Source organism: Lactuca virosa, chromosome 6 (genome assembly GCF_052849685.1).
Source record: "Lactuca virosa cultivar CGN04683 chromosome 6, Lactuca_virosa_CGN04683_v6, whole genome shotgun sequence".
In the NCBI taxonomy this organism is placed as follows: domain Eukaryota; kingdom Viridiplantae; phylum Streptophyta; class Magnoliopsida; order Asterales; family Asteraceae; genus Lactuca; species Lactuca virosa.
Window position 1 is genome coordinate 165,274,023 of NC_136431.1, and position 22,853 is coordinate 165,296,875.

The 22,853-nt window shown below is 33.3% G+C and overlaps 1 protein-coding gene across 1 annotated transcript; it reads left to right on the forward strand.

Moving 5' to 3' along the window:
* Positions 1 to 12,426: 12,426 nt before the first annotated feature.
* PER1 (1-cysteine peroxiredoxin 1) lies at positions 12,427 to 13,329 on the forward strand. Its single transcript, XM_079056737.1, has 4 exons — positions 12,427 to 12,544; positions 12,632 to 12,780; positions 12,852 to 12,998; positions 13,084 to 13,329. The coding sequence occupies exons 1-4, from the start codon at positions 12,427 to 12,429 to the stop codon at positions 13,327 to 13,329; spliced, it is 660 nt and encodes a 219-aa protein (XP_078912863.1).
* Positions 13,330 to 22,853: the final 9,524 nt, after the last annotated feature.

Consider the following 22,853-nt stretch of genomic DNA (forward strand, 5'->3'; position numbering starts at 1 on the left):
TATGAATATTGTACAAGAAATGACTATGGCTGCTAATGCTTATAAAGCTCATAATAATACTCAACTTCAAATTGTTAATATTATTACTTTTGGTTTTACTGGCAGTCTTAAAGAATGGTGGGATTTCTATATTTCACAAGAAGAAAAAGATTATATTTTATCTGCTAAGAAAACTATTATAAAACAAGAAAATAATCAACAAATACAAACGTTTGAAGATGATATGGTTAACACTTTAATTTTTGCTATTATCAAAAACTTTGTAGGAGATCCTACTACTTTTCAAGAAAAAACTTCAGAAATTTTAATGAATTTACATTGCAGAAAACTTACTGATTTTAGATGGTATAAAGATAATTATCTTGTTAAAGTTTTTTCGAGACCTGATTGTAAAGAGTCTTATTGGAAAGAACGTGTTATTGCTGGCCTTCCAAAACTCTTTGTATAAAGAGTTAGACAAAAATTAAGAGAAAATTTTAATAATACCATCCCTTATCAAAATTTAACTTATGGAGATCTAATAAACTACATTAATAAAGAGGGATTAGCAGTTTGTGCTGATCTTAGGTTTAAGGAAAAGCTCAAAAAAGATAGAATTAACAGTAAAAATGAATTGGGAAATTTTTGCCAACAATATGGTTATCAGCCCTTGAATGGTCCGTCTACTTCAAAATCTAAACTATATAAGAAAAAATCTTCAAAATATTTCAGAAAAAAGAATTATAATCTTCCAGAAAATTATAAAAAATGCCAAGATTATGCGTCAAAATCTAAAAAACCTTATAAACCAAATTATAAAAAATCTAAAAGAAAATCAAAAGAATTTATTATTTGTCATAAATGTGGGCGTAATGGTCATACAGCTAATAATTGTTATGCTAAGACAAAAATAAATGAGTTAAATGTTTCTGATGATTTAAAAGAACAAATAAGAAAAATTATTTTAAATACTGATTCAGATTCTGATGAAAGTATTTCTGATTTTCAAACAAATGATTTAAATATTCTCGAAAATACTACTTCAAGTTCAGAAGATTTTGATGTTTGCGAATGTATTGGTAAATGTCATTGTAAAAATTTAATCAATGTAATTACTAGTAGTTCTATTAACGTTCTTTCACAAGATGATAAAGATCTTTTAAACTCTCTTGATTCTATAAAAGATAAAAATATCCAAGAATTACTAATAAAACAGATGCTTAATAAAACTAATAACATAACTCCTGCTAATAATGAAAATTTTAATTTAAAAAATATATATGAAAGATTTACTGAAGCAAAGCCAATTTCTATGCAAGAACTTCAAGAAGAATTAAAAAAATAGTAAAACAAGAGATAAAAGAAATAAAAAATAAAATTTTAATTTTAGAAAAAGAAAAACTTTCTATTTTTAAAAACAAAAATATAGAAATTAATAAAGAAGAAGAAAATAAAATTGAAAATGTAACTATTGGTAAAATTATAAATAATCAAGTTTCTCAAAAATGGAACACTCAAATTACTTTAGTCAAGAATAATTTTAAAATCAACCTAACTGCTTTAATTGATAGTGGTGCCGATATGAATTGTATTCAAGAAGGAATTTTTCCTACACAATTCTATGAAAAAACTGCATCTAGACTTACTGGTGCCGGAGGTACAAAATTAATTGTAAATTATAAAGTTTCCGATGTTCATATTTGTAATAACCAAGATTACTGTTATAAACTCACCTAATTTTAGTAAAAGATCTATCTTCTCCTTTAATTCTAGGAACACCTTTTATTACAAAACTATATTCTTTTATGGTTCATGATGATGGTATAAGAACCAATGTTTTTGGAAAAAAAATTATATTTAAATTTTGTGAACCTCCTCTATATTCAACGGTTAATGTCCTTAATTATAAAACACAACAAGCCAAATATCTTATTAACGAAATAAATAGTGTTCGAATAACTAATCAATTAAATGATAATAATATTCAAAATAAAATAATAGGTTTAAAATTAAAATTTGAAAAAAATATTTGTTCTAATATTCCTAATGCCTTTTGGAATAGAAAACAACATATTGTAAAATTACCGTATATAAATTTTTTTGATGAAAAGGATATTCCTTCAAAATCTAGAGCCATTCACATGAATAGTGAACTAGAAAGTCATTGTAAAAATGAAATTCAATATTTAATAAATAAAAAACTCATAAGACCTTCTAAATCACCATGGTCTTGTTCAGCATTTTATGTTATGAATGTCGCAGAATTAGAAAGGGGATCACCAAGATTAGTTATCAATTATAAACCTTTAAACAAAGTTTTGGAATGGATTCGTTATCCTATTCCTAATAAACGAAATTTGCTAAAAAAACTTTATGATTCAAAAATATTTTCAAAGTTTGATATGAAATCAGGATTTTGGCAAATTCAACTTCATGAGGAAGATAAATATAAAACTGGTTTTAATGTTCCCTTCGGGCATTTTGAATGGAATGTAATGCCTTTTGGATTAAAAAATGCCCCTTCTGAATTTCAAAATATTATGAATGATATCGTAACTCCTATAAGTAGTTTTGCTATTGCTTATATTGACGATGTCCTAATTTTTTCAAAATCAATTGATCAACATTTCAAACATTTAAATCAATTTTATGATTTAATTTATCAAAATGGTTTAGCTGTCTCTGCAGCAAAAATGCATTTATTTAAAAATGAAATTCGTTTTTTAGGACATGATATTGTCAAAAACACTATTAGACCTATTACAAGAAGCTTGCAGTTTTCTACTAGATTTCCTGATGAAATTATGGATAAAAGGCAACTTCAAAGATTTTTAGGATGCTTAAATTATATCCATGATTTTTTCAAAGATTTAGGGATTATATGTAAACCACTTTATAATAGACTAAAAGATAATCCTGAACCATGGACTCAAAAACATACAGATATAATTAAAACAAAAGGTTCCTACTTTGCCATGTTTAAATTTACCTCATCCCAATGCCAATATCATAGTTGAAACCGATGCTAGTGATATTGGATTCGGAGGAATTCTAAAACAAAAATTTGTTAACTCAAAAGAGGAACAATTGGTTTGATATTACTCTGGTGCATGGAATGATACACAAAAAAATTATTCAACTGTCAAAAAGGAAATTTTAAGTATTGTTTTATGTATTAAAAAATTTGAAGATGATTAATTTATGAAAAGTTTTTTTATTAAGAATAGATTGTCAATCTGCAAAAACTATTCTAGAAAAAGATGTGAAAAATATTATTTCCAAGCAAATTTTTGCTCGATTGCAAGCCCTCTTAGGTAACTTTGATTTCGAAATAGAATTTATAAAAGGAGAAAATAATTCGCTTCCTGACTTTCTTTCTCGAGAATTTTTGCAGGGAAAATGAGTTCGTCGTCCTCTTCTAAGCATGATGACAAGAAGCCCTTCTCTCAAAAGCTTGTTCCATTTCAAAATCAAAATCGTTTTTCTCCTTTAACTCCTACTTCTAAGAATTCACAACTTTATTCTAATATCCTTCAGTCAAAACTTGTTACTCCAAAAGTTACTCCAACAAACACGATAAGCCCTTTTGTAAAACCTTTCACTCCTCAAACTCAAAATTCTGTGACTCCTAGCCCTCCTACAAAAACTCCTTATGTTCTTAATCCAAATTTCTTAAGAGTTCAAATTCTTGAAGATTTTCAAATCCATAAGTTACATCAAGGTTTTCATATTCTCACAAATCATCTCTTTGGTCAAGAGAAAACCTTTTATGTTGATTCATATAAAACTCGAGAATATTATCAAGCTATTTTGCAAGAATCTGGTTCGGTCAATTTTGTTCATCGTTCTAATTCAAAAGAGGGAAACATTGATTTTAGTAAAGCTCATATCATCAAAATCATTTCTCCAGAAAGTTGGGTTCCAAACCTTCATTCTGAAAAACCTCTTATAAGTTATCCTGCTTATCCCAGATTTTCTTACTATGATTATCAAGATGCTTGGACTAAGGCGTTCTTTATTCGGAATTATTCACACTCATGGTTTATCTTCTTTGATTTGAACTTCAATTGTGAATACCCAAGATGGTTTATCAATTGGTACAAATATATGAGAATTCTTCCAAATTGTTTACCAAAAGAAATTTACGATGGATATCTCAAATTTAAAGAATTGTTTATTCAACAAATTCCAGAATTTGAATATATGCTACAATTCACTATGATATTCAAAGTTCCATGGATAATGTCTTGGACTTTTCATTATCAAGAAGCAAAGGATTCCTCTCCTCCCTGGCTTAATCGACAATTTCGCTCAAAATGGTGGAATAAAATGAAGATTTCTCAAGCCAGTGAACAAGCAGTAATTAAATATTATCAAGAAATATATATTCAAAAACCAGAGGTTGAAGCCACTTTTATCAAAAGTCTTCCTCAAAGTGATGTGGATCTAATTTCAAGAATTAAAGATGCTGCTACCTCTTCTCCTGAAGAACTTCAAAACTTACTTCAAGAAATTCGTCAAACTCCATCAGTTTCTGACGATTCTCCAAAATCTATAAAGAATGGTTTATTTCAAGACGCTCAAGAGCCTTTTGATGATCCTTATGAAGAATAAGAAATTCTTATCATTAAATTTGGTGTAATACCTTCAATGTAGGGTATTTCGTTTCTTCTATTTATCAAATTCATTATTTTCAAATACGAGTGTGTATATACTGTGTGAATATACACTATATGTATTTATAGTGTATAAAACAAATATTATCAAATTTATTATCAAAATTATTTGTTCTCATCATCAATAATAATATGAAGACAAAAAACTTTACAAGATGCTCTATGATGGATAATATGAAGACAAAAAACTTTACAAGATGCTCTATGAAGACATGCTTTATCAAAAGGTGATATTTATTGATTACAAACGACAATTTCTTCAAAAGATGAAAGTGACAACCACTTAAAAATAATTGATTGACCATTGAATCATACGGCAAAATTTCACTACAAGATTTCAAGGTTTTGAAGACTTCAAGATGAATATAAATACACATCATATGTCAGTAGAAGGAGGCAAGCAAAAAAATATTCATTCTCTAAAAAATGTTCTTCTCATGTCTAAAAAATCTCCAAGAATCTCTCTTTCTACTAGTAGATGTTCAAAGTCTCTAGATTTTCAGATAATTCTTTCTCCAGATGTATGTATTGATTGTAATTCAAGCCTAATACAAGAAGGTACTATCTAAAATATTTTATTCAATTATTATATTGTTGTTATTAAATTTATTTCTCCATGATAGTTTCATTTCGAGTTATTCTAACTATTAATTCTACAAGATTTGAAATTTTTGTTAAAATAGTACTCGTTTTTAATAATCAAATTAATCAAATTCATGCTTGAATTTTATGTCTAACAAAATTTTGATGAATTGTATTTCTAATAGAGATATTCTTTTAAGAATACAACGAATCCAAGAATCTATAAATAATTCTGAGCAAAATCTCAAGGATTCTTACAAACCTACTAATCTAGGTACGATTTTAAACAATAATCATATTCATGATGTTAGACAGTTCATAAGAGCTAGTATTAAAATTCGTTACAAACAAATACGTTATTTAAAAACAAAACTATTTGTTTTCTAAAAATGATATTATATATATATATATATATATATATATATATATATATAATACCTTATAAAGCATATTTAGTTAAATGTTGAATTTTAAGTCATACAAACTTTATTGCGCTATTTACAATCATTTTATGCATTACCAAATCATGAATCTTAGTTTGGTCAATATCTGAAAAAAGTCAAGATAAGAATGATGATGGTTTATTGACTAAGTCTCATATAATCGGTTGCTTTCCCTTTCTCTCAGCTGATATAAAATACCAAAGCTTCCCATCAAGTGAATTAGTCAAAGTTAAACAACATTCCCTCAATTTTAGCCAATTGAATCGGTCAAAACCAATTGAATCTATTAGATCCATTTTATATGGCATCTCAGTACCCTGATGACCCGCTGTTATCCCACCTAATCACCACCACCATCGATGCTCACTACCGTCGTGGTGCTACCTTGCCACTGTCACAACTATTTTTCCGTCAGCCACCACAAAAACCATCGTTTCTTTTTCCTCACCACCATCGAACAGCCACTGATCACTCACCTCTATCACCTCGATTGTTTCTAGCATACATCGAAGTTTTTAGTGTTTCGATGAACTCGGTGCCTAATATTCCTACATCTCATTCCTAACTTGCTGTGAATCGTCCCCATCTCATATATTTGATGACCAATTGATTGTGGTCCAATCCCTAATTTCTCCAACCCTAGGAAGGTTCCAGAATCCTTCTATTGTTTAACTATTGAACAATTACAGCTTAGGTCATTGCACTTTTAATTAATCTAATTAATTCCAATTAATTTCTGATTAATTATTAATTAAATAATACTATTTCTAATTAATATATTAATCTCATAATATATCAATAACTTTTTATTGCTATTTATTAATCTTATATTTATGTCAATTACAAGTTTTGAAGGCAATCCAAAAAGAACTTTGTTTTCAGTTCAAGTATATACCAATTTAATTATTGGCTTAGACACCTAATCCAACAATAACATAGAATACAAACGATAAGCCCCTTAGCTCACATGTCAGTTCCAATTACACAAAATGTCAAGTGATACTAAAATCACCAACACTTCCCACGAGATGTTCATCAATTTATTTACTATTTTCTTTATTAGCATTCATTATAACTTATTAGCCACAAATATTTACTTTCAAATAATAACATATCATATTGGTTTTTGAATAAAAAATAAATCTCATATTTCAAAATAAAAACCAAACCTCATGTTTACCTATAGTCATACAATTGCATCCTTTTTCTTTTAATCCTTTCTCATTTCACCATGAATACCCATCACTTAACATGAAATGCAAGTTAACTTACTAAATTGAAGAAAATATACTAAAAATATGAATTGCAAAAGCAAAAAAGACTCAATCTTCCAAATACAAAACATGATTTTTGAAATGTAAGTAAACTTGCTTGGTAAGTCTTAACGTGAAATATGATTCCTTCTATTCATCTTTCTCATAGCCTATCTATCTCTTTCTTTATGCCACATACTTTGTTAAATTAAGGGCGATAAATAGAATCTTTTGACCGGCTGTTGTGGATTTGATTCACTAACTTCACCAACCTTTTGTTGTGGTTGACCAGGAAAGACGGAATATTTAGTAAGCATCAATATAATTTACTTTTTTTTTCAATAAGCATCAATAAATGAGGATTGACAGTCGTTTGCAATAATAGTAGAGGCAAGAACAGAGACCGAAGGCCAAGATTAAAAACCGAAAAATATTTAAACTTCCCGTATTTACAATACCTCTAGGACGCCAAAGAAAACGAACAGGTTATGTGCAGAGATACTGGAATAAAATTCAAAATCTACTCATAAATCCTTATGAACAAAATGAAATCAACTTTACAAAAATGTCAAATAAACCTGGAAAGTTGCTAAAAATCCTGTTATTTTTAGGAGAAATCTCTCTGATAGCTGCAAATGCTAAAACAAAATGTAAAAATAATAATAATATAATAACAAATTATAGATCGATAGCTCAATATATACATGTATATGAATGGAACGAACACATAAACCTACACTAACCTAACCAAGTGAGGCGACCAATGTTCTAAATAACGTGAGGCGTGGCTTGGCGGCAAGGTCAAAGTTAAGCCATGGCAAGCCTTGGTGAGCCATAGTGTTTTTCAAGGCGTGACTATTTTATATACATTAAAAGAGATAATCATATAATTATTGAATTTTATAAAATATATCAAGTTTTTAGAAGTGTTATATTAATCTTTAATGTAAAAAAGTTAACGAAAACTCAATTATTTTAGGCCCGATAAAAAAAACCAAAAAAAAAAAACAAAAAGAACTCGTGCCATAACGCGCTAAGGCGCGCATTAACACGTTGTTTGTGCACCACACTTAATAAACTCGCCTCGGACGTTTTCGTAACGGCTATACCACGCCTCGTGCCATGGCATGCCTTGAGGCGCGCCATTTTAAAACCATGGAGGCGACCAAGCATACAAACATGTAGACACAAGTAGAGACAATATCGACAAACTGAAAAACCAAAACATTATATTGAACCACAACCAAAACCTCCATTAAAAACCACATGAGAAGATCAATAGGGAAGAAGGGGGTGCACATAATGAATTCAAAACCCTAAAGGGATGTTCCGAGATTTGGGGGAAGCGAAATTCAAATTTTAAAACTTAAATAAATATGGAGTGGTATTAGAGGAGAAAAATGGAGATAACACTGAGTGGGGGAAGGTTGACTTTATGCCATCTCCAAAAGAAATATGAATGGATAGACGTAATAAACTTAAAAATTTTGCTGATTAAATACATGATTTGTAGCCCTAAAAATAGGAATTAATGGATAGACGTAGAAGAAATTTTGAGCGGGGAAACCATAAGTGAGGGTGTAAAAAACGGTCATGCAGCAGAAGCATGGTATAGAAAGATGTCATGTGACTTAAATAATATTTTTTTATTAAAGAAGATATGTCATTCCAGAGTGATCTTCTAGACACCGGAGTAAGATTCCGGACAAACGCTCCAGAATAGTCAATTTTTTGTTTGTTTTTGTATAATATGCTTTTGTGTTATTTTTTTGTTTTTTGTTTTTGTATAATATTTGTTTTTATAAAATCTATATTGGTACATGGAATCTTAAAATCTAAAAAAGTAATAAATACATACTTAAATTTGTTTTAAATAATAGTACAATGTTCAAATGAACTTTATCCTCGTACCCTAAAAAAAATTTGTCAATCTTTTGCGATATGACATGACATATGTATCGCTTTCACCCTCTATCAAATACGATTTCTCCGTGATCAACATCTCTATGAACCAACACAAAAACACCCCACAATCCTCTCTATTGTAACTTTTTGTGGTACGTCTGGGGTCTTTTCAAGGGTCATTTAGAAACTCTGAATTGTCCGTAATATCAATTGGTTTGGTAACCTAATAGTTGATACCCTCTAGGAGCGTGTGGATGCGGGCTCGCATAGTTGTAAACCAAGACTGATTTTCTGAACAATAGCCGCTCACCCAGTCACTATCATATATAGTCATTTTGAATGCCTTCAAATCCAAAGCATACAAAACTAGTGAGCACGCGATATATTGATAGGGATGTAAAGCTACATAAAATGTTGGAGTTAATTAATCATAAAATAACATTATATTATAAATTACGATTACATAGGTAATGTAATCGAAACACAATTATACCGTAAGACACTTAGACGAAGTTGGGTAAACAAATCTGTCAACCATTTCAGTCCAGTCAAATGCATTAGTGTTGAAAGCTGACGACACAACCATCCACCGGATATCATCCCATCTACGCTCTATCAATAATGAGATCCACATCATGATGTGATTTAAATCAAATTTTTTACAGTAAAGTGAGTATTGTTATTAGAAGTGTAGTACGTAATGATCACATAATTATACAGCTTACATCACATTCCAACCAGCTTGCGTGAGTGTTCCCATATAAGCGCGTCCAAAACATGTATAGTAGGTTCTGAAAGATTGTCCAATGGTGATGGCTATTGGCGTGCATTACCTTTCCTTTTCATCTGTATCCATGGGGACTTATACCATATGGACATAAATTTTTGGCGTATAGAACGCCTAAGAGGTGTTGGAGGCATTTTGTATTCTTCCCACAAAATCTTTGTTATATCCGAAGATTGAATATATGTAGACGGTTGCTTAGGGCTGCCATTTGACGGTTCTTCAGGGTACCTGACCCATAATCATGGTCTCATAAGTCATTGTAGTCTGTGGTACCACATCATCTATGATACGTGCTTATATACTTCAATGTATTTAATTATAAACGATGTAATAACGAGTATACCATAAAGTTAAATAAAAAAATGTACAGAAGTGGTATAATTAACAAAGTACCTCCACCCCCTTTGTGGTACCAACATCATCTCCAACAAACTTATTATTATGTTTTAGAAGCATGAGTACTATAGGTTCAAGTTCTAGAAAATGCATCTCATGTTCTCTCAACGTCTCGCAATATTCACAGACTTCATTTTGCAACTCAGAAATAATTTGGTCTGTATCAGTTGATGATATAGTGGGTGGCGATGGTGGTGGTGGTGGGTCAGATGTATTTGAACCTTTTGCAACATATATTTGTGCTTTCTTTTGTCGAGCCTCATGGGTAGGCGAGTGTTGGGGTGACGGTGGTTACAGAAGGTGTCTTGTAAACATCTGTGGTAGGTAAATCAGGGCGATCAATCCATGCCAAGCTAATTGTCCACCATTCATCACGACTCTCATCTTCTGTAGGCTCCAACTTCTATATAAATCTATTATCCTACTAAAAAAAATTATAAATAAACATAAATTATACATATAGAATAAAATTATACAATATATAAGTAATCATACGTCGTTGATGATTATAAATTGGTTGCACTTAACCACACTTAAAGGCTTCAGTTTCAACCATGCAACAACCCAAGGGATCACATTGGGTACTAAACAAACTACTCATAGGAAAACTCTCAAGAATCAATATCTAAAAGAATCATGTATTAAAATATTATCAAACAAAAAATGTTAAATTGTTAATCATATATTTTACCTTAAAAGCGTATAAAAATCCGTTTAGGGTGTACATTATTTTTGAGGTTGTTAAGCTTTTGGTTCAATTGGATGTATAAGGTTCTCAACCTTATTGAATACATTAAATACCTGTGAGTACAGTTAATCCCAAATTATCCTTCCCCATGGATATTTGCGACATAAAAAATTTCGCAATTAAATTTGTAAAAAATATTAGTAATGATATAAATTAACAACATGATACGTGTTGAATTCATCAATGTTGGATAGCAAAGTGAAATACTCCTCTGTCTCAGGCTGTTTACGCAACCACCCATTGAAACCCTTCTCTAACAGATAGAGAAGACATACATAGGTCGTATCCTCTTCCGTTAACTCATTAAGAGAAGGTTTAAACACATTAACCACGTCGTCTAATTTCACAATGACATTCCTCGCGACCATAGGAAATACACGGGAATGAAAGACGACGCTGGAAATGGAGGCAGGAAAATAGTCACCAATGTGGAAGCCAGTGAGAATACAATTTTCTTTCTTCTCGGAAGACAACTCGTAACCCCAATCTCAAAAACCATTTCATCTACTTCGTTTCGAGGGCCCGTGATAACTTCGTGGAAAAGCACGTAATGTAGAAGTAAATGATACCCATCTACCTTAGGAATATCTAACCACCTCCCAAAACATGAATTACAAAACATAGTCTCATATACCGGTCTGTCTTTGAGTGCCGCAAGAATATCCGCAACAACTTTGGTTTTACAAGTGAGTGTAATTGATGCATCAAAAATGCCGTCGTGCTGCAAAGACAAAACTTGATATAAGTTATAATCCTACTCCGAAACTAAAAGCGATGAACATTCTGAACATGTTCTTCATATTCCGGACACGTTCTTCTCATCCCGAACAAGTTCCTCGCATTCCGAGATCGTATTTTTTGTTCCGGAATTCCTATTTTCGATGTGTAATATCCTAATATAAATAATTAAAATAGTTTTGGGTTGGTCATAATGCATTATCAACATGTATTGCTACTCCAGAATGTGTTCTGTTCATTCCGGAGATGTTCTTCGCGTTCCGGATTAAGTTTCTAAAAACAAAAATCTTAAAAGTGAACTACTAAGAATATAAGGGTAAAGAACTTACTCGTAAAACAATCAGGTCATCATGAACGAGTTCAACATCTTACGTCTGAGATCAGAATACATGTCGGAATGTGTCGGATGGCCGGAGAGCATGTATCAGAATTCGTTTGTAAATTGAGATCCGGGATGTATTGGAATATAATCCGGAAAATAAATTTCGAAATCGAAATCCGGAATAAGCAGTGGTGGCCTGGAATTGACATTTCGGACAGTCTTTAATGGGTCCGTCCAACCCGCTATGAAGTTTGAAATGCACTCCGTGATGACCCATTCCTGATACAATGTTCATTTTAAAAAAGAATAATTTAAAAATATTATCTAAAAAATATACCCAAAAAAAAACTTGTATCCAATTTCCCAAACGTTTATTCCAAAGGAATTAAATAAATAACCAAAATTTTGCATACCTTCCACCAATTGGCAACTTTAATGCAAAGAGAAAACGTGGTGGTGCCAGTCATGACAGTCCTTGAGAAATGGCATCATATCCAGCAGCCACGTCACCACTTCCGCCACGTCTCCCCTCCGGCGACCCCCTTTAAATTCCTCCGCAAATCCACTTCTTTTCACATTTCCGATTCAATAACCACCATGCCTGGCATCACGATCGGAGACTCTCTCCCAAACCTCCAAGTCGACACCACTCATGGCAAAATCAACCTCCATGACTACGTCGGCGACTCCTTCACCATCATCTTCTCTCACCCAGGTACGATCCAATATCGCCATAACTGTGCACAATATCGAAACTAAAAGTAGATACAGATGTTCTGAAATCGAAACTCCATAACTACAGGTGACTTCACTCCTGTTTGCACGACGGAGCTGGGAATGATGGCTGCGTATGCGGATAAGTTTGCTGAAAGGGGAGTGAAGTTATTGGGGTTATCGTGCGATGATGTTGAGTCTCACAAGGAGTGGATCAAAGATATCGAAGCTTATAATGTATATTCTTCTATGTTTATGGTTATACCGTGTAGTTAACTAATGAAGTAGGATGATTGTTGTTGTTGCAGAAAGGGAAGAAGGTGACATATCCGATCGCTGCTGATCCAACCAGAGATATAATCAAACAGCTGAACATGGTGGATCCCGATGAGAAAGATGACGCTGGGCACAACCTCCCTTCTCGAGCCTTGCACATCGTGGGTCCTGACAAGAAGGTTGGATTTGGATTCTAATATAAACTGCTATAATTGATCTTCATGGTTCATGATTCATGATGATTTTCTTCGTTAATGGTGTTAGATTAAGTTGAGTTTTCTGTATCCGGCTAGCACTGGGCGGAATATGGATGAGGTGGTGAGGGCGTTGGACTCGTTGCAGAAGGCTTCTAAGCATAAAATAGCAACGCCGGCGAACTGGAAGGAGGGGGAAGCGGTGGTGATAGCTCCGAGTGTGTCTAACGATGAAGCTAAAAAGCTGTTTCCTAATGGTTTCAAGACTGCTGATCTTCCATCGAAGAAGGAATATTTACGTTTTACTAATGTTTGACTTGGGTTTATCTATCTGTGTACGTATATCGATGATAAATTTTGGTATGTGCATGATGGAATGACCTTTATATATGAAGGTAGAATGGTAGATTCGAATTATAGTATCATTTTGGCTTATGTTTACATATAAATTTACGTGTCTATATTGGCGTGATTTTTGGTGTATTGATCTTTTGTTTCCTTTTCTTGTTTATTCTAGGCAAGTCTTTGCATTATGTTTTTACCATATTTTAGCAGTAAATCAAAGCAGAATTTATGCTCTAGCATTCTTTAGATTTCATCACCTATATGTATATATGTATCATTGGCTTATTGAGAAAAGTCGAGAGATTATTCCCATTTCATTACTCTCACAATACCAAATTGATTCTCTCAAAGAACCTGTCATGACTGGTGATAAAGCTTCCACCAGTTCATGATTTCTTTCTCCATATGCTCTTCCAAGCAATGACAATCTGGGTAAATTGATAACCCATACACAATTGAAGGGTCCTAATTTTGAAGAATGGGCAAAAGCATTTAGGGTTTTGTTGGGTGCGAAGAAGAAGATGGGATTTATTAATGGTGCAATCAAGCAACCCGCTGACAATTCAGAAGAGATTGAAGATTGGTGGACCGTTAACTCCATGATAGACTCGTGGATATTTAACACGATCGAACCAACTTGAGATTCACAATTTCTTACAAAGAAACCTTTAAAGAATTGTGGGATGATATCCATCAAAGGTGCTCGGTATGCAATGGCGCGAGGATTCATCTCTTGAAGACAGAAGTATCGAGTTGCAAACAAGCTGGTGATTCTGTTATGGTTTATTATAGAAGATTCGAAAAGATCAGATGCCATCTTATGTAACGTGTGCAAATGTAGTCCTGATGTGATATTAGCAAAACGCAATGAAGAGAAAAGAGTTCATCAATTCCTAACGGGATTGGATGATGCTTATTATAGTGCCATGCGTATCCAGTATCATAGCAACCGACCATCCCCAAAATATGAATCAGGTGTACTCGTGTGTGTCTGAGCAAGAGCAAGTAAGAAATATGACATAAGGAGTGCCGGAACGAACTGATCCACTGAGTCTTGCAGTGAAGGCGTCGATCTTAGGTGCACAACCACCACCACCAACACAGCCATCGGTTGAAGTGCAAACGGGAGGTAATAGGAGAGGGAGAGGGAGAGGGAGAGGGAAAGAGAAATGGAAATCTATAGCGGTTGAAATGGAAAGTAAGGAAGTTCCACAATGGTGGAGACCGGAGGATGAATATGCTTTGACGGCGGCATGGTGTAGTACTTCCAAAGACGAACCCTGCGATAATGGTATGAAGAAAGGTGCTTATTCGTGGGCGGTGCTCGAAAAATTCCACTTCTATGTTGAAGAAAAAATTGTATCGCAATACGGACATGCTAAGCAGAAAATGGAGTCAAGTAACTAAGCGATGCACTTTGAAGAAAAAATTGTATCGTATATGCTAAGCAGCAAATGAGTCAAGTAACTAAGCGATGCACAAAATTCAATAGTATTTACACTAGGCTTCAGTCGCAATAGCAGAGTGGAGCAAACGACTTTGGTTTGTTCAAATATGCAAAAGAACGATATCGGGTCGAAATGGGACATGTGTTCGAGTTCGAGAAATCATGAGAGTTGTTGTGAGTGGATCCAAGGTGGAAAATATTGGTGTTACAACGATGCTATAACATGAAAACCATTTCCTTGTTTGATGTTATAACACCATTGCATATGTGGCATGTGAGGTGACACCAAATTGATGTTATATCTAGTTGCCCACATCCAATGCTCTAAGAAAAAAAAAGAAACAGACTTTTTTGCTGTACACCAAGAAGAGAAGGTAGAAAATAGATGGGAAACTATTGTTTGTATTTCAAAAGCTGTATCTCCGTTATTTTATTCATATCATATAAAGGCTATATATAGCCTTCCATACATCATCATGTAGGAAGAAAAAGAAAAGAATAAAACACTACTCTAACATCCTGTTCTCGAGTTCAATTTAACGAGAGAAAAGAAAACACATGAATGAAAGTAAAAGAAATTGGTGTTCCCGAGTTTCATTAAAGAAAAGAAGTAGAGGGAAGTAAAAGGAAATGGATGGATCATTTCCCTCCTAACTTTCCTTCCGATTTGGAAGAATTTGGAGAGAAAGAACAAAATATTTAATTTTCTTTCTCTTCTCCGCAACTCGAGAACACAAAAAGACAATTTTTTTTCTTTTTCTTTTTTTCTTTTCTCTCCTTAGCTTCTTTTCTCTTCTTTTCTATTATTTGGTAAAACTCGGAAACTAGGCGTAAGCTAAAAAAACATGTAAAAGGGTTGTCTTTATAATGTGCCTATTCTTGTGACTACTCAGTCAAACCATTCTATCCAATTTCTTTATTCAATAGTAAATAAAACAATACCAAAAAAACTAACCTTTACCCATAACCATAATCCAGATTAACCCACTTATGTCAAGATTACCTAGTATTCACCTCCTTAATCTTTGACAGTAGTCTGTTTACTCAAAGTAGAGCGGCTCATCAGCATTTTGGATCAAATTAGCTTCTTCTTCCTTTGTTTCTTTCTTAGGACATTTAGCTGGATAACTTCCATATTCTTGAAAATTATAGCATTCAATATGTTGCTTATCTCGATAAGTACCTTGCTCCCTTCGATCTTCATAGCTTTGGAACCGACTATCTCGACCTCTTCCACGACCTCTTCCTTAACCCGTGTCTCTTCATTGCCCATATTGATCTTGATTGAAGTTACCACGCTTAGTTCTTTTTTGATAGTAAAAGCTTGTTTTGATTTTGATCATTACCAAATTCATCAAAATCTTTAATTCTCTCTTCATATGCCTTCAACCTCCTCAACAACTTCCTCAAGTGACATACTCTCTATCTCCGAGCATAGCTCGATAGATACAAAAATCTGCAAGAATTTCTTAGGAACCGAATTTAGAAACTTTCTTAGCACTATCTCATCTTCCAAGATAGATCCAAGACTCTTGAAGTTTGTAGCAATCTCACTAAATTTTCCCGAACACTCATCAATCATGTCACCCACTTTCATCTTCAACATTTCTAGCTAGGTTCTAAGTGTTTGAAGTCTTGCATTTTAAACTCTTTTGGCTCCCAAATACTGCACACGAAGCGCTTCCTACATATCTTTTGCATCCTTATGCGTAGCCACTTAAAGCAATATATCTTCAGGTAGAGTTTGAAACACAAATGCTCTTGCCATTAGAATTTTATTTGCCTCGATCGCTCTTCCCGTTTCGGGATCAATCGTTTCCCACAAACTGTATGCTTGTAGCATCGACTCCGTGATAATGGACCAACTCGTATAGTTTGTAGTTGTTAACTTGGGGCATTGCAACAGGATATCAACCAAGACAGATCACACATATCTAAGTTATTTCTGATTTTTTTTTCTTACTTTGACTAGCTTCTCCACACAAGCTCCTTGTCTTTTTGGTTCACCCAGAACTTGGATTCAACACACAACCCTTTCTGTCAACTCAAACAGATCAGTCTTCAAAAAAAAATCAATCACACGTCACACAGATACCGATTTAATCACCCATAGATTTCTAGTTTTTGAACTCGTCTCACACAGAGCTTCGACATACATATCTTTTGCATCCTTATGCTTAGCCATTTAAAGCAATATATATGTAGGTAGAGATTGAAACACAAATTCTATTGCCACTAGAATTTTTCTTTGCCTCGACCGCTCTTCCCATTTCCGGATTAATCGCTTCCCACAAACCATATGCTTGTAGCATTGACTCCATCATAATCGACCAACTCGTATAGTTTGTAGCTGTTAAATTGGGGCATTGCAACAAGATACTTTGATTGCTCATGGGTACAACCTGACTTGATCCACCAGGATTTGTTGATGGCATCATCTCTGACTTGATCCTTTCCTTTCCCACAGTATCAACCAAGACAAATCACACAAATCTGTTATTTCTGATATTGTTTTTTCTTTTCTCACTTTGACTAGCTTCTCCATACATGTTAGCTTTACCACACAGGTTCCTTGTCTTCTTGGTTCATCCAGAACTTGGATTCAGCACACAACCCTTTCTTTCAACTCAAATAGATCAATCTTAAAAAAAAACTCAATCACACATCACACAGATACCGATTTAATCACACATATTTTTAGTTTTTGAACACGGCTCACACAAAGCTTTGTCCGACTCACACAGAGCTTCGGTTTTCACTGAACTCTATGGTTCACATAGAACCACTTCAGATAATCCTACGATCTTAAGGCTCTGATAGCGAATGTTGTTTCAGCCCTTCTTCAATCTGTGAATAAATAAGAAAAAAGAAACAAACTTTGCTGCTGTACACGAGAGAAGAGAAGGAAGAAAATAAATGATAAACTTTTGTTTGTATTCAAAAGCTGCTTCTCCTTTATTTTATTCATATCACATAAAGGATATATATAGCCTTCCATACATCATAACATGGGAAGAAAAGGAAAAGAATAAAATACTACTCTATGCTAAAGAACATGTAAAATGGTTGAACTATTCCAACATGTATCTTTCCAACGTGCCTATTCTTGTGACTACTCGGTCAAAACCTTCTATCCAATTTCTTTATTCAATAGTAAATAAATAAATACCAAAAAACTAACCTTTTATGTATAGTTATAACCCAAATTAATCCACCTATGTCAAGATTGCCCAACAGTTGAAGGGGGCGAGTCATTGGGCCCTCGACAATGGTGAATGTTGCTCATCTGACTAAACATATGACGGCAACAAGCCTTCTCTTGGATGCAGATAAGGTGGTACTAGAGAACTTGAGTACAGGGGATTGCGAGACATTGAAGTCTATTTGGAACTCATATAAATCATCTCCACAATTATTTGGTAAGAAAATCTTAGTTGGCTTTTTGATACAGGGGCGTCACACCATATGACATGAGCAACTGAACCTTTTTGTGAATTTAGAGATATTAATCCGTGTCTAGTTTGGATGCCTAACAGGTGACCATTTGATGGCTACCATAGTGGGAATAGTCATGTTTGGATGATTGAGACTCACAGGCGTATCATTTGTACCACAGTTTCATTGTAGTTTGATCTCAATATCACAAATGAAACCTAAAAAATGTATTGTTTAACATTAAATAATCGATTATGTGTTGTATAGGACCACACTTCAAAGATGATGACTAGAGTGGGTGAAGGAAGAGACGGGTTGTATGTTATGAAGGATGTTTTCTCAACACATGTACAAAACGTTGACACGGGAAATGATGGTACTGGGAGTGCAACATTATGGCAAAAAAGATTGGATATCCTTCTGTGCATGTTGTAGATTTGCTTTCTCAAATTAATAATAATATCCAATCTAGGAAGAATAAAGTAGAGACTTGTAAGGTCTGTTTGCAAGCAAAACAAACACGTCCGCCATTTGTTTCGGGTGATAATAAAGCATCTGGTATTTTTGATCCATTGTGATTTATGGGGTGCATATAAATAATCTTCGTTTTGTGGTTCTAAGAACTTTTTTTTTTATATTTGTCGATGATTATTCTGAATCGTTGTGCTTAAAAGTAAAATCCAACAACTACAATAAGTTTTGTTTGATGAATAGCTATATTCATACATGAGTTTTTGGATCAAGGGACTAACATTATCTTACTTAATAACGGACAGACCTCCTACTAAATCACCAAGAGTTAATTTATTGATGTCCTTGAAATTTAGATGTGAGAGCCATAGCCACTTTATATCATGGGGAGCAGGAGATAAGAGATATACCGAAGGTGCACCACCTATACATATCCAATGGATATAGTTCTCCTTTTCGGTTTAATTCTAAAGTAATTCCTTCATACACTTGTTCTCATTCATAATTTCTTCATCATCAAAAGTAATCTTGTTTATGGTACCTAAAACAAGTTGAGAAACACTAACCAGATTATGTTTTAGTCCTTCCACATAAGCAACTTGGCTGGTATTAAAATTTTCCTTTAAAATTTTTCAATATCCTCTGATTGATGCTCATTTATTATTTCAAAACTTAACATCTCCAACCCCCTTTAAATTTCTATAATCTCTCAAATAGTAATTCCTCTCATTCATGGGATGTGAGGAACCACTATCGATATACCATTTCTTATTATATTCCTCACCACGTATCACTTGAATCAACTGATAATTTTAGGTACCCAAACTTGTTTGGGATCTAGTAAGTCTTTTGATTTTGGAAAATAAACTTTGACAGATTAATTAGATTGGTTTTTTTTCTTCTTAACAGACATTGTCGAAGTGACAAATATTATCTTGGCATCATCTTTGAAACCCATCTGCTTACCATATTTGATATGTTTTCACTTACCACTTTCGATATCAATTTGGTTACCGGCTTTAGTATCCTTGTGGTTACCGACTTTGTTACACATTTGGAAATCGACTTTGGAAACCATCTTTAACCAACTTCGATACTTTAGCATGTTTGTATACGTTATCAGTATTTGTAACATGATTTTACTTTAATAATGTAGAACTTGCCTTCAAATAGAAACAATTATTTTAAGAAAAGTTATCAAATGCTTGAGTATTATGTTATGAATATAACTTAGAATACTTTGAAACTGAACATTCATTCTAAAAAAATGATTTGTCTACTTTCAAAATTTTGACTTTCCTAAATGATGAATGGTATTTGTTAGGATTTTTCTTTCTCTTAATTTTTGATGATATCTAGACCTTCTACCTTATTTCTTTTTGGTTTGAACATTTTGTACAAAATGTTTCAAAAGTGTAGTGATAGGTTTTGGATTTTTCATAAGTACTACCCTTTACTACCAGTGTATTTTAAGAATAATTCTTATTGTAACCAAAGTTGAGAGTTGACTAAAAATGCTTTGTTGTTAATTTCTAATTATCATTTTTGAATCATTGAAATCAAGTTGGGATTAACTTGCTTGAAACAACCAATCTTTACAAAAAAAAAAAATGGAAAATTTGTCACACTTGGAAAGATATCAACTTTAACTTTCAAATATTTTTCTCCAATAGTTTTCAAAACTTCATCGTATTTAGGTGTGTTTTTATAAATAAATATTGATAAAATTTTAACATCACAATTATTTGAATGGTTCCAAAGACACTCTATGTAACATCTCAAAATTTGAAAGAACTGACTTTATGAGAATAGTTTAACCACATGGGTAATTTGGTCAATATTATAGAAATCATTAGATCATAAATATATAATCTTGTGAAAATATAGAAATATGCTAGGTAGTAATTTTTATGAGATAGAGGGTTGGTATAAGCGGATTGAGTTGTCAAATGGTTATAATAACCATGAGGGAAAAATAGTAAATTTTCCCATTTCTTAGTGTTCACATAATGACTTAATGGATTGAGTTATGTAAAACTTTTGTCAAATTTCACTAAATGGAGTTGTTAAGCTCATTACCACCTTCAAGTAGATATCAAGTTTGTAGAAATTGGATTTAAGATGAGTGAGTTATGCTTAGTGAAATTTTGATGGAAAATGAACAAGTTGGAATGGAATCAATTAAGGAATCTGTTGAGCTACAAGAAATATGGTGCGCCCATAAGGGGTACATTGCATGTCTACGAAATTTCACTTGGAGCATTGTACTATGTAGAGACAAGACATGTTGCATTATTGTACACCATACGAAAAAGTCTGTTTCCCATAACACATGATCACATAACTAGACGTGATGTGTCTTGTGCTCAAACGTGACACGTTTTCGCGGAATTTAGTCACATATAAATTTTGTTAAACATATTCGTTGGGAATTATTTTCCCTAAACCTCAAACCAAATCCACACTCTAGAGATTTTTAGATGAGAAGAATGGAGAACTTGAAGCAAGAACGAAAGGGTGTAAGGATTAAACTATTAAGTGGATTAAGGTATCCTCTTTCCAATGTATTAACCTAATAAGGTTTAATTACTTAAGGTTTTAAAGAGTTGTTAAAACTTAAATTATATATTGAATTTACGTATGATGCTAATATTTGTAGGTTGTCTTGATCTATGACGATTAACAATGAAATGATTAAAAGAACACAAGATGTATCACAAAGGTTTTTCAGGAAGAAAAGATTCTCACTAAGAGGATGAGCACAAAGCTCTCTAGGGTTCGATATAAACTACTTATATGAACCCTAGTACATAAAGAAAAGTAAATATGTGTGAATCCCTACAAGCTAGGGATATCACCGAATCTACGTAAACAATATAATATATTTTATATCCCTAAGTAATCGGATCTGCTAACTATCTCCGTATCTATCTATAAATACAACACATTACATTTATAAAGTTTACATGCTGACACGACATTGTAGACTTGACTTCACACTGGCACTGGTAAGAGATGTTGGCACTGATGAGAGTGTCAGCATGAAGGTTTTGCATTATTAGATTCTAAGTGTCCTTACAATCTCCCCCAATCTGATGATCCCAAAACCCGAAATCCTCTTATTCTAAATGACGATAAAATTCATTAGTATCTTCTTCAGCTTCTGGCTTGATCCATAAATAATCTGAAATAGCAAGCTCTTCCTTCATTTTGTTTAGTTCAAGAGAAAGCAAAAAGTGATAGTTGCATTCAACATTTGGGTGACCCAAGCAGTTAAACCTTAACGGGACTAGATGCTAAGTGGGAGCTTTAGCTAGATAGATTGAATGCTGAAAGCATATGCTCTTCGATTCATCTATGTAGAAGATTCCATGCTCATGGTAAACAATGAACATATGTCGACCAGGATGAACACCCACTGGAAGGGAGTTCTCAATAACTTTGGTACTAAAAGGGAGTAGAAATTTAACTCCTTTAAAAGAACATCTTCTAGGCATCGCAGCAGATGTGAGGATGAGGATGGATTATTGGAAGACTTTGGTACTAAATCAAGGTCTTTAACCTTTGTAATGAGACGTTCTAGAACAATCCTCAGTTCCCCAACATATTTACCCTTTTGTTTGTTGACCAATTCTAGAAGCTGCAGCCACTCACTGTATCCAAATTTTACTAGATCTTGGACAAATAAGACTTTAGTGTATTGGTCGGCAGCTAAACCCTTATCACCTCTCCTAGTAATATGAGTTGTAAGCATCTTTTCATTTTTGGGCTTAGTGCATCTAACCTTGATTATTGGGTAAGGTTCCTTTCTTCTTGTTAGCACATCTCCAAACCCGCCCCTCTCAAGCTTAGCGATTGCATTTTCTTTCATATCTTTTTCCTTTGTCATTGACATGTTAAACTTGTTGAAACATTCAATTTGATCAGGTAATGAACCCGAGGCAGACGAAATTTGTTGAATCCTTTTTGAGTCTTTTTTGACAATCAAACGATTTTCAGTTTGAATGTTGTGTTGTCGGGCAAACTCTCAATCATCTTCAACGTACATACCCCATACGCTTACCATTTTAGACACAATGATATGTTTTTGTTTCTTCTTAGAGGGACCAACATCAGAAGTAGAATTAGCATTTACCTTCCTT

What these genes read in the sequence shown, in the direction of transcription:
- PER1 (XM_079056737.1), top strand. Translation starts at nt 12,427, where the DNA reads ATGCCTGGCATCACGATCGGAGACTCTCTCCCAAACCTCCAAGTCGAC. An exon ending in CATCATCTTCTCTCACCCAG is followed by an intron (nt 12,545 to 12,631) that starts GTACGATCCAAT and finishes CCATAACTACAG; the next exon opens with GTGACTTCACTCCTGTTTGC. An exon ending in TCGTGGGTCCTGACAAGAAG is followed by an intron (nt 12,999 to 13,083) that starts GTTGGATTTGGA and finishes TAATGGTGTTAG; the next exon opens with ATTAAGTTGAGTTTTCTGTA.